At 37.4% G+C, this 13166-nt stretch overlaps 1 protein-coding gene across 2 annotated transcripts in view; it reads left to right on the plus strand.

Annotated features, from left to right (window-relative positions):
• KYAT3 (kynurenine aminotransferase 3) overlaps window positions 1-13166 on the plus strand; it is a 52467-nt gene that overhangs the window by 38780 nt on the left and 521 nt on the right. For both annotated transcript variants that reach the window (XM_036256217.1, XM_036256218.1), the window contains 4 exons: window positions 190-279; window positions 4564-4750; window positions 6864-6940; window positions 7197-7283. In XM_036256217.1, the coding sequence (XP_036112110.1) occupies window positions 190-279; window positions 4564-4750; window positions 6864-6940; window positions 7197-7283 (441 nt within the window). The remainder of the gene's footprint in view (window positions 1-189; window positions 280-4563; window positions 4751-6863; window positions 6941-7196; window positions 7284-13166) is intronic.

Raw genomic sequence — 13166 nt, forward strand, 5'->3', positions numbered from 1 at the left:
AGTGACTCCAGCTGGAAACTTTTATACAACAAGAAGTGTTGAAATAATTCCAAAACTGAACTACTTTCATAGAGTGGACATTTTAGAATTGAATATATTTAATAACTGCACTAAGCTTCTCTATTAGATATGATACATACGATTAGATTTATTTTTCTTAAATTTGCTTTTATTTTTTTTCTTTTCCAGCTTGGCTGGTCCATTGGTCCTAATCATTTAATAAAACATTTACAGACAGTTCAACAAAACAGCATTTATACCTGTGCAACTCCATTACAGGTAGGTGTTATAGTAACAGGGTGGAAGCATGGTCTTTTGGTGAAGGTATTATCTTTGTGTTGTGTGTTTGAATTGCCTTAATTCTTTCCTTCATGTCCTCTTCGAACAGGGGTTCTACTACAATTTGGGAATTTAGGAGCAGACATTGCTATTAAGAATAGTTTGTTGTTGTTTCTTAATACACATTTTAACCTTGAATACTCCTATTTTGCTGCTGGGATTAGAAAGTACTTCAGACTTTCTAGAAGCCAGTGACAGCACCACACCAAATCAGACATGTGCGTGTCCTATGAAGCAGCAGCCTCTCTTCTGGGAAATTGCCCTACAGCCATTACCTGCACATGTGAGAAGCTCTGTCTGTGCATGGCCATGTGTTGTAGGAGATGGAATAGTCATTGTCCATCTATATCTATAAGAAGTTGGTTTAAGTAAACCATGATCTGTCTCAACATTTAAATATTATATGACTATCTTAGTGCCCTATTTCTCTGTAACAAATTAGGGGTTTAAAACAACACAATTTTTTTTTTTATCCTCACTTGAAGACATTTTTTTGTTTTTTGTTCAGATAGAGTGCGAGGGAAAGAGAGGAACAGAGAGAGAAAGAAACATCGATGTGAAAGGGACACATTGAGTGGCTGCCACCCGCACAACTCAACCAGGGCCAGGGACAAACTGCAACCAAGATACGTGCCCTCAGCGGGAACCGAACCTGGGTCTCTCTGGACCGCAGGCCGACGCTCTAGCCGCTGAGCCAAACCGGCCAGGGCAACACAAATTTTTTACCTGACAGTTCTAGGGGTCAGCAGTCGAAATGGGTTTTACAGGGATAAAAACAAAATGCGTGCATTGCTGCGTTCTTCTGGAGGCTCGAAGGGAGAGTCGTTTCTTGTCTTTTACAGCTTCCAGGGGCTGCTCACGTCCTTGGTGTGTGGCCGCATCACTCCAGCCTCTGCTTTTGTCAGCACGTATGTTCCTGTCACCCTCTCTCCCTTATGAGGATCCTTGTCATTGCATTAGACCCCAGATAATCCAAAATAACCTCTCCATCACAAGATCCCTAACTTAAATCGTGTTTACAAAATTCATTTTACCCAACAAGGTAGCATACATACAGGTTCTGGGTCAAGACAGGGATGTTTGGGGGGGGGGCATTATTCTGTCTAACATCATGGCTGTTTAAAAACTAAAAGTAAAGCCCTGGCCAGTTTGTTCAGTGGTTAGAGCATCAGCCCTCGGACCAAAGAGTCACGGGTTCGATTCTGGCCAAGGGCATGTACCTCGGTTGTGATCTGGTTCCCGGCCCTGGTCAGGGTTGTGCAGGAGGCAGCCAGTCAATGTGTCTCTCTCACATTGATGTTTCTCTCTCTCTGTCTCTCTCTCCCCCCACCCCCTCTACCTACCCCTCCCACTCTATCTGAAGATAGAGGATTAAAAAATAAAAATTAAAATAATTTTTTAAAAATTAAAAGTAAAGAAAGGGAAATAATGAGGAAGCTCTGTAGTTACCGACATGGAGAAGTTTTTATAATATAATGTAAAGTTGAAAAAAGCAAGATACCCAGCAGTGTATATTTATGCTACATTCTGTGTAAAAAAGGAGAAAACTGTTTGCTTGTGTATTCTTAAAGGATCTCTGCAAGGGTCCATAATGAAACTAGTAAAAGTGTCTATTTGTAGGAATAAGGGGAATAGGTGAAAGTAATAGATAGGGACAGAGGAGGGTGAAAGAATTTTTAGTGTAGATCTTTTTTTCTATTTTTAAAAAAAATATTTGTAAAACAAGGATTTATGTACCATCATTCTGTGAATAATCAGAACAATGAAAAAAATTATTTTTCTTGAAGGCAGTTAAAAGGCCAAAGAGTAAAATACATTGATTATAATAAACTTACTTTTTTTCCTTCCTGTCAAAAATAAGAAAAAAAATATTTTGCAATTCTATTTCTAGTGACTCTAAAGTAATGCCATGATAAAAGCTAGTTCTGACATTTGCTTTTATTATATAGTATTAAATGTATTTTAGCCTCTGAAAATAAGCCCATTCTCATATTCAACAAATATTTATTGAGTATTGGAGATACAGCAGATAAAAATTCCTGCCCTCATGGACCTTACAGCCTAGTGGGGAAACACGGATAATAAATAAATACTTGAATAATATAATATGTCAGATGTTGATAGATACAATGCAGAAAAATAAAGTCGTGAAGAGGAAAAATATAGAGTGTTAAGAGGGGGAACATACAATGTACAGTAGAATTATCTTTGAAAGCGTCACTGAGAAAGGGACATCTGAGCTACAAACTGAAGGAGGTTAAGTAGTCACATGGTTACCTAGAAAAGAACCCTCCAAACTGAAAGAACCAGTGCAAAGGCCCTGGGGTAAGGCAGCCCAGTTGTTATGTTTATATCAGTGAAAAGCATAAAGGCTGAAATAGGATGATCAAAGGGAAAGAGTAGGAGGAAATAAATCGGAGAGGTAGCTAGGAGCCAGAGCAAGCAGGGGCATGTTTGTCCCTGTGAGACTGAGTGAGGTGGAAGCCACTGAAGAGCTTAGAGCACAGAGCAACATGATCTACCTTCTGTTGTTGAAGGGACTCTGGCTGCTTAGCTGAGTTCGGAGACTGCAGAAGTGATCAAGGAGAGAGACAGCAGTGGACTGAACCAATGTGGGGATGGTATAAGTGGTGAAAAGGGATTGGGTTTCGAATATATTTTGAAGGTAGATGCTGATGGATCACACGTGGGTTATGGGAAAAAGAGAGGAGTCCAGTCTAATTCTAGTTAGGACAGACGTTTGTTTCCTGGGCTTTGAATTGCCTAGGGCAATATCTCCTGCTGTAGGGAATGAATAAGCTGCTAAGGAAAAGAAAGATTCAGCTAAGAACCTGGAACACCTTTTTCAGAACCATCTTACTCTCCATTTCAGCTAAGTGGCCTTTTTTTTCTCATGCCTTCAGACAACTGTGTTTGGAAACTGGCCCGAGTTTCCAGCAGAACCATGGATTCCTAGACTGAAACAACCTATCCTTATTTATGCAAGGTTTCTTTTCAGGACTGCAGAATTATTATTACTAATTATTTTTTCCTACTGAATTCTTCTGGCATGCAGTCTTCTCTGTGGTTTAGCCCTTCCGTGTCTGTGTCATCTCTTGCCGTGCTGTCTGTCCCTCTTGCTACCTACCCTCCAGCCATTCTAGACCGCTCTCAGTTCTTGCAGAAGAACAAATATATCCGATTTTGTTCATGTCATTGTTTTCTGTCTCATCTCCCTCTCTGCCCTCACCAATACACACTAATGGGAAACTCCATATAGCCAAGGACCATGTTTATCATGTTCATCATCATTTGTCACAATGCCAGTTTTAACAGAACTCCGTTAAGTTACTAAGTAAGTGAATTTATTCTTTAGTTCTTGATATCTCTTGTGATTAATTTTCGTAACATTGGGCCACTTTGCTGTGCCCTTCTGTCTCTTAACTATCCCAAGTTCTTGGTTAGTTGTTGGATCTCCTGGTTTGCTCTGACAACCAGTATTTCTAAGTTGTCCCAGTTCACACTTGCCTCCCAAGCTTCTCCCCTCCAGCTTGGGTAGGTCCACGGTTTTTATGTATGCCCTGATTCAGACGTGTTTACCTGTTCCTGACCTATTGCCCTCTCAGACACCTGCCTGACAACACTGGCTTTTCTCTGGGCCCAATTTCACCCCTCTGCCCTATGACTTTTCTCAAGAAGGGTGGCAAAGAAACGTGTTGCCCCAGAAACTTGTTTCTAATCCCTGTGGCACTTAGACCACCTTCCTGAGATAGGAATGATTAGACCAGGAACGTGCACACCTATGAGGAACGACACGGTGGGTCAGCTTTCCTTTCTGCTACGTCATTTCCCCAAGGTAATGGGGAAAGGCTGGTTAGTTCCGTTTCTCCTGTCGTCTTTTAGACTTAGACCTAACAAGTCATTCTAAGGTTTACCTCAGTAGAAAATAACATAGTGTCTTTTCATTTCCAACTATGTCATCTTTACATAATGTCTCTTTTTCTATTTGGATTTTTATGGCTAACTCTCAGTTCTTCACATTAGATTTAATCATTTGCTTGTAACTGATTCCTCCATTAATCTATAGAGCTTAACATTGTTTCACAGGAATTCAACTGTAATTCCCTGAATGACTTTCTGCCAATAATATTATTACTCAGACAGTCTTTATTTATTATACCATAAACTCAGTAATAAATAATAGAACCATATTTCCTTTCCACATTTTTCCATCTTAACATACAGGAAGCCTTGGCTCAAGCTTTTTGGACTGACATGAAGCGCATGGATGACCCAGAGTGTTATTTTAATTCTTTGCCAAAAGAATTAGAAGCAAAAAGAGATCGGATGGTACATTTACTTGAAAGTGTTGGCCTAAAACCCATAGTTCCTGATGGGGGCTACTTCATCATTGCCGATGTGTCTTTGCTAGGTTTGTAAAGGTTTTTATTATTTCATATATATGGAAACGTATGTGTGAACTGACATCAAAATTATGGAGAAAATATTGGTGTTGAAGCCATATCAGCATTTTATCTATGAAAAAAGACTTTCACTATGTCAGTGTTTCTCTTTGTTCATCTGGACCTTTAGGTCCTTGACCCTTAATGTGACTGTGGAGTCAGTAATGTAATTATGGAGTCAGTTGTAAGTTTCCTGTTAAACATAGAATTTGCCATCCTCTCATTCTGGTGTATAACTTAAAACGCTGGTCCATGAAAGACTATATATGCCCTATGTTCCTTTGGGTAAAATTTTTCTTTCCTTTTCACTTGAGAAAAAATAAGATTTCTGGACTCTTGGTGCCATCGGGGATTGTTTGCCACTCTGGAATATGCTGAAATGAAGTAAAGAAGCAAAATAATATTTATTGAGGATTTGCTACTTGCCTGGCAAGTTCAAACCACTTTTGAAAAGAACATTGTTAGCTCCGTTTTTAAGACATGAAGACTTAGAAAGTTTTAAATAGCTTGTCTGAAGTCACACAGCTAGATTCCAAATAATTCTGTTTCCAAAAAGCAAGCTGTTATATGTAATTCTAAAATGCCATACAAATGTAATTTGTATTCCAAAGAAATAGATTCTAAGTTTCTTATAACTATAAGATCTTTAGAATTATATTTATTCCCTTTTTTTCCTTTTAAGCACCATGGCAATAAATTCCTCTTCTAAGCTTTACAAGAATACGAGTAGTACAGCTTGTGTCAATTACAATTAGTTAATACCCTCATTTTCTTCTTTCTATGGCTACAGGCAATCACTCCTTTCTCTGGGTTACCTTTGAATACACTACTGTTGTGTACTGTCAAATGGAATGTCACAAAATCAGTTAGACTCTAACTTTTCAAAGTGGTCATTTTTGTTAGAGCCAAACCTGAATTAAATACACATACATATATATACACATATATATAATGTGACATACTTGAAATAGTAATTTAACTTTCTCATTTATAAAGTGAAGATTATAGCTACCTCTTAGAATTATAGGACAAATGAGAGAATTATGTAACATGCTTAGCAAATAGTAAGTGCTCAATAAGCATTATTATATAGAATTGTTACATTCTTGAATGCACAGGGGAGATTCAAAATTTAAATCATTAAGTAAAAACCTATTAAGATTTTTTTTAATACAAGTGAAACGTTCTTCAATGTCAAGGTGTTTACACTGTCAATTGAAGAGACCCAGTAGTATTTAGTGTGTGAATAAAAGAAAGAAGAAAACTGTCTCAATCTGTTTTGAGCAGTACGTTGTAAAATTTCATTGATTACAGTAATCATCACTGTTAGTAGCTTCAGGCCATTCAAAAAGATCTAAGAGTACAAGTAAATAAAATTGAAACAATATGAAATATGGATTGCTGAAGCTGAATGACAGAGAAATACCCAGCCCAGATCTTAAAGCAAGATTGGAGCAAGAGAGAAGAATAGGAATATTCTTAAATTCTCCAAATTTAACACTTTTTTAAAAGCATAATATATGGGAGAAAAGGGTAAAAAATGAGGATGTCACTTGGAAGATCTCCACAGACACTTACCCTTTATAACTAATGAGTAATATTAATTTACTCATTCAACAAATGTGCCGTTTATTATTTATGTGCTAGACACTGACCTAGGAGTTGGGGATAATCACAGATTGCAATACCGAGACTTTACCTTTGTGGATGACTTTTTGGAGATATAAGTGTTATAATGAATACTCTAAATTTAGATGTCATTTCCTTACTAGTGATCATAAAGTTTTATTTTATTTCCAGATGGAAAGGCAACACTCTTCTTTTCTTTCCCTTTCCCACTTTCTTTTAGTGCCAAGAGGTGTATGCACAGATATGACCAATCAGATGTATATGCGAATTCTGCCTTATAGCATTGGTAGAGCTTCTCTGTGACATCTCACTTCCCACCCCACCACAGGCAGTATGAGGCTCCAGCAGATTTTGTGAATATCTTCTAAGAAAATTTTGAATTTTGACAGACTTAAATGAAATGCATATTGCCTCAGATATAATACAGAGGTTATCTGATTTTCATTGTTTTAGATGCAGACCTCTCTGATATGAAGAACAGCAATGAACCTTATGACTATAAATTTGTGAAATGGATGACTAAAAATAAGGTAAAATGTATTGGCCTGTGCAATATTTTGCTGTATTTTATAGTTAATTTATGAAGGATACCTGCTGGCATGCTTTGAACAATGTTAAATGTAGAACTGTAGTTTTGTTACACGATAGTCCACTAGTGGCTATTTGGAGGATTTTTAAATATTTTTTTGTTTGTGAATACTTAGAAGTATCCATCTTTTCTAATGTTTATGGTTAATATTTGAAATGTAAGTAGTTTTCTTATCTTACCTTCTTTTCATTTTTTAGAAACTATCAGCCATCCCAGTTTCAGCATTCTGTAACAAAGAGACCAAATTACAGTTTGAGAAGTTTGTGCGCTTTTGCTTCATTAAAGTAAGTTTCCTGTTCTACTAAAAAACACACTTATAATATCCTTTCTTCCTATTTACAAATTATCATTTTTTTTCTATTGCTAGACATGATATGCTTATAAAGCAGTTTTTCTAATTTTTTTATTGATTTTTTTAGAGAGAGAGATAGAAACATCTATGTGAGCAAAACATCAGTCGGCTGATCCCTCCACTGGGGATTGAGCCGCAACCCCGGCATGTGCCCTGACCTGGCATCGAACTGGGACTTCCCAGTTCATGGGATGACGTTCAATCCACTGAGCAATACTGGCCGGGCTGTAAAGCAGCTTTTTAATTTTGTCTTGCTGCCATGAAATTAACTGCCTCCCAGAACAGTGTTGAGTTTACAATATAATCAGACTTTTTACCATGTAATATTACAATATCTAGCAGGCAATCTAAAATTACTAGACATGTGAAGATACAATAAATTGTGACCCTTAATAAAGGAGAAAAAGCAGTCAATAGAAGCAGATCTCAAGGTGACCCAGACATAGAAATTAGTAGACAAGGACTTTAAAGCAGATATAAGTATGTTTAAGGAGTTAAAGGAAAATATGGTCATAATAAGTGGACAGATTAAAACTATTTTTAAAAAATCAAGTGGAAATTCAAGAACTGAAGAGTGTATCTGACATGAAAAAGTTTGTGACATAACACACAGAACATTGAGGATGACAGAGAAAAAGAGTCCACTTGAATACAGATCCATAGAAATTATCCAATCTGAAAATCAGAAGGAAAAATTGTTTTTGAAAAATGAACAGAGCCTCAGGTCTATGAGGCAATATCAAGTGACAATTTACATGTAATTGGAGTACCAAAGAGAAGAGAAAATGTAACAGAAAAAACTTTTTAAGAAATAATGGCCAGCCTGTGTGGTGTGGCTTAGTGGTTGACCCATGCACCAAGAGGTCGACGGCTCAATTCCTGGTCATGACACATGCCCAGGTTGCAAGCTCAGTCCTCAGTAGGGTGCGTGCAGGAGGCAGCTGATCAATGTTGCACATTAATGTTTCTATCTCTCCCTCTCCCTTCCTCTCTCTCTAAAATTCAATAAAAACATTTTTAAATAAATAAATAAATAAAAGAAAGTACGGCCAAAATTTTCTCAGATTTGGTGTAAAGCAACTTATAGATCTAAAAGTTCAGTGAACCACAACAGGATATCCAAAAAAAAAAAAAAAAAAAAATTGCTAAACACACCATAATCAAACTGCTGAAAAACAAATACAATGATAAGATTTTGAAAGCACTCAGAGAAAAACTATACTTCACATGCACAGGAGTAGATGTAAGTGTTAGCTAACTTCTTATTAGAAACAACAAAGACCAGCATACAATAAATAACATCTTCAAAATGCTGCAATAAAAAATAGATTAGCCCAGAATTCTATATCTAGGAAAATATGCATTAAAACTGAAAATGATATATATATCACTGATAAATGAAAGCTGAAAGAATTTTCTTGCCTGGTGTGGCTCAGTGGATTGAGCATCATTCCATGGACTGAGGTCCCAGTTCACATCCCAGTCAAGGCACATACCCAGGTCGTGGGTGTGCAAGAGGCAGCCAATCGATGTTTCTCTCTTACATCAATGTTTCTCTCTTTCTCTCTCCCTTCCTTCCCTCTAAAAAAAATCAATAAATATATATTTTTAAAAAAAGAATTCATCATCAGATCTGTACCCAAAAAAATCTAAATATATTATCACTATTTTTAAGATGTGATTGCTACTGAAAACAGTCATACTGACATCAAGTATATGTACCAACACATTCTGTACCAACACATTCATCTATATACCTAGTCAGATTGATGTAAACATTGTTTTCAACATTTAGAGACAACCTATAGACTATGGAAGACTTATCCTTAATAGAATAGTGTTAACAACCTATCAATGTCAACATTTAATTCACTAAGGTGTAGAGAAAGGATAAGACCATTAATAGTCTCATCTTACAGTGGATCTAGAAATCTCTAGAGTTATATTATTTGAATATAAATAGAACTAATAGAAGAAAAAAATAACATTAAACTTCCAGTTTTAAAATGGTAAACACAGCTCTTCCTCATTCTCTTCATGGAAGTTATTTATTAAAAAACAACTAGGAGAGACCTGGCCAGTTTGGCTCAGCGGTTGAGCGTCAGCCTGCGGACCAGAGAGTCCCGGGTTCGGTTCTTGCTAGGGGCACATACCACAAAAAAAAAAAAAAAAACAACTAGGAGAATGTAAAACAACGTCACAAATTCCCCAGTAAATGATAAAGAGTTGCCCAAAACAGTGAAGTAATAGTAGAGAGAAGACACCTAGAAAGGCTCCTGCTTCTACATCTTAAAATTACAGAGAGAGCCATCAGGTAGCACACTGATTATTCAGAACAATAGGAACAGTAAGTGCACTGGCAGTGAGAACTTCTCCAGACCCATCTGGCATCATGGAAGAGGCAGGGTGAAAAGCAGATTCTGGTTAGGCTATAGATTTACTCTGTCATCCCTGTCGTATTTGCTAAATGTTGTATTAAGATATTGTGGAGGAGATATATTATATTGGAGATAGCAAATTAAATTAGTTGAGAAGAAGTAAAACCTAAAAGAACCCATACACCAAGAGGTCGCTGGTTCGATTCCTGGTCAGTGCACATGCCCAGGTTGTGGGCCCGATCCCCAGTTGGGGAGCACGCAGGAGACAGCCAATCAACGTTTCTTCTCATCGATGTTTCTATCTCTCTCTCCCTCTTCCTTCCTCTATCCCTAAAATCAATATAGAAAAAAGTAAAAGTAAATAAAATAAAAAATAAAAGATCTCGCCCTGGCCAGTTTGGCTCAGCAGTTGAGTGTTGGCCTGCGGACCAGAGAGTCCCGGGTTTGGTTCCTGCTAGGGGCATGTACCACCAAATATCTCTACATCAATCGTGTGAAACTTCACTGTGAGCCTGGGAGAATTTCTGCGCTCTTCTAGTGCTGTCCTGGCTCTACAAATCTGCAAATACAACTTCAGATCATAGACAAAACCAGCAGATAACATGCTCATTATCCAGAACACTAGCAATAGTGAGTTACCGGATAGCAGTGAGAACTTACAAAAAAATTCAATCAAATTCAAGTAAAAAAAAATAAAGGAACCAGCTATGAATCTATAAAAAGATACTATATGAAAAAAAAGAGAAAGATATAAAGTAAAACAAGTGTCAGACAAAACATTCAACCAGAAGAAAATGTTGCCATGGAGCTAATAAAAATTGTGGTATTTCAAATCCAAAATCTTTAAAACAAGAGGTGAAAGCCAAGATTTTAAAAGTTCTGGGAAGATACAATAAGATAATATATGAAAAGGAAATGGGCAAGTGGTTAGAGCATCGGCCAACAAACTGAAGGGTAGCAGGTTTGATTCCCAGTCAAGGGCACATACCTGGGTTGCAGGTTCAATTCCCAGTCCCCGTTGGGGTTGTGCGGGAAGCAACCAATCAATGTGTCTCTCTCATATCAATGTTCCTTTCTCTCTCCCTCCCTCTCTTCAATTCTATCTAAAAATTAATGGAAAATATTCTTGGGTGAGAATAAATAAATAAAACCATTAAAAAAATTTTTTAAATTGTCCTGGCTAGTTTGGCTCAGCGGTTAGAGCGTCGGCTGCGGACCAGAGAGTCCTGGGTTCGGGTCCCGCTAAGGGCACATACCTTGGTTGCAGTTTGTCCCCTGCCCCGGTTGGGGTTGTATGGGTGGCATCCACTTGATGTGTCTCTCTGGCATTGATGCTTCTCTGTCTCTCTCCCCCCCTCTCTCCCTCCCACTGTATCTGAAGATAAATGCAAAAATGTCCTTGGGTAAGGATAAAATAAAATAAAAATTATTTAATAAATTTTTTAAAAAGAAAATGAAATGGTAGCTGTCAGAGCTCAAATAAGAAATTTAAGGGAAAAAAAAAAAAGTAAAGCTATTGGTAATTGTACTAACGATGGAAACAGCACAGAGAACACGAAGTACTTCTGAAATCACTTTCAGGATTGAGAAGAATGAGCAAAAAGAAGTAGAAAAGAACAAAGAATTTTAAAATGTTAAAAAAAAAAATTGTAGATGTGAAAAGCAAATAAAATATGTAGAGTGACTGAAAATATAAAGCAGAATAAGTGGAACCAGGAAAGAATTTTGTAGCTTTATTTCGAGAATGCTTTCCATTTCGAAAAGCAAACACATCTAAAAATTGAAAAGGCATCATTTATCTCTGGAAAAATTGTCACAGAATGATTAACACTGAGCTATAGCTTGTTTAATATATTGGACTTTAAAGATAAAGAAATTATTCTTTGGCATCTAGACAAAAGGGTCAAGGCCTGTATGGGGGCGAGAAATGAGGGTCAGTGTGGGCTCACCTCCTTTACATCAACATCCGATATTGGGAGAGGGTGGAGCAGTACTGAGAAGTCCCTGGAGAAGGTTGACACACCCAACTCAACCTCTTGGAAAGACTAAAAATAAAAGGACAGCAAGACATGTCAAGAGAATGGAAATCCAAAGACAAGCAGGTTGAATTAAGGGCAAAATAAGCCAAAAAGCAGCCCCTTACCATGGTTAGGGGTAAAATCCTCAGGAGCTGTTAAGTATATGAAAGAATGCTCCACCTCATTCTTAGTAAGAGAGATGAAACTTAGAACTGCAATGAGATTTTATCTGTTAGACTAGAAACAACCAAAACAAGTCAAAAGATCCATGAAACACTTTCATAGACTGAGAGTAGGAATATAATATGTACTCTTTGACTTGTTTCTATGCTTATATGTTAATTTGATTGTTTTCCTTTTGGAAGTCTGCCCTTGCATTTGTACTTTGAAAATTCTCTTTATTTGAGATCAGGTATCCACACTGGGATGAAACTAGAGGGTATTATGCTAAGTGAAATAAGCCAGTCAGAGAAAGACAAATACCATATGATTTCACTTATTTGTGGAATCTAAAGAACAATATAAATGAAAAGCGAAACGGAAACAGACTCATAGATACAGAGAATAGATTGATGGTTACCAGAGGGGAGGGAGGTTGGGGGCCTGGATGAAAAAGGTGAAAGGATTGAGGGGTACAGATGGGTAGTTACAAAACAGTCATGGGATATAAAATATAGCGTAGGGAATATAGCCAATAATATTGTAATAAGTATGTATGTTGCCAGGTGGGTACTGGAAATATCGAGGGGAACACTTTGTAAAGTATCTGATTATCCAGCCACTGTGTTATACACCTGAAACTAGTACAAAATCATATTAAATATAAACTGTATTTGAAAAAAATTATTTTAAAATTTTAATCCAAAAAAAGAAGTTGTAGATTTTTTTTTTTTTTTTTTTTTTTTTGGTGTCAGAATAGTAGCAATCAAGTACCCAGAACTGGCCGCCAGCATCATAAATCAGTCAGACGTACTGACTGGCATCACACTTCTCTGTTTCCTCTACTACTGAATTCTTGTGAGGTGCATTCGCTTCTCCAGCCAGACAGCAATAGGATATAGCATTAAAATAGTTTTCATGTGTTTGATTGGCTTACTGGGCTCCTTGAAGAGCTTGGGATCTGTACGCTCAGCCACCAACACGAGGAACGACACTGCAGACATCATTTCCCAGGCTTTGCCCATGCTTCTGCTGGGGTTGTGGCTTAATGTAGACAAGGCTTCCAGTGACTAGATTTGCTGGGAAGCCATGTTCCCTAACGAATGCTCTGGGGCTCTGTCATTGCTGTGGAGGCCAAGGACAGGCTGGAGCTGAACTGGGCCCAGTTCAAGTTACTAGGAGTTAAGGAACATTTGGTTCCCAAGTGACTGCACCACTCTTCCTGACAAAACTGAGTTTGGTATATTTTTTATATTTAAA

The sequence above is a fragment of the Molossus molossus genome, unplaced genomic scaffold, assembly GCF_014108415.1.
Source record: "Molossus molossus isolate mMolMol1 unplaced genomic scaffold, mMolMol1.p scaffold_m16_p_12, whole genome shotgun sequence".
In the NCBI taxonomy this organism is placed as follows: Eukaryota; Metazoa; Chordata; class Mammalia; order Chiroptera; family Molossidae; genus Molossus; species Molossus molossus.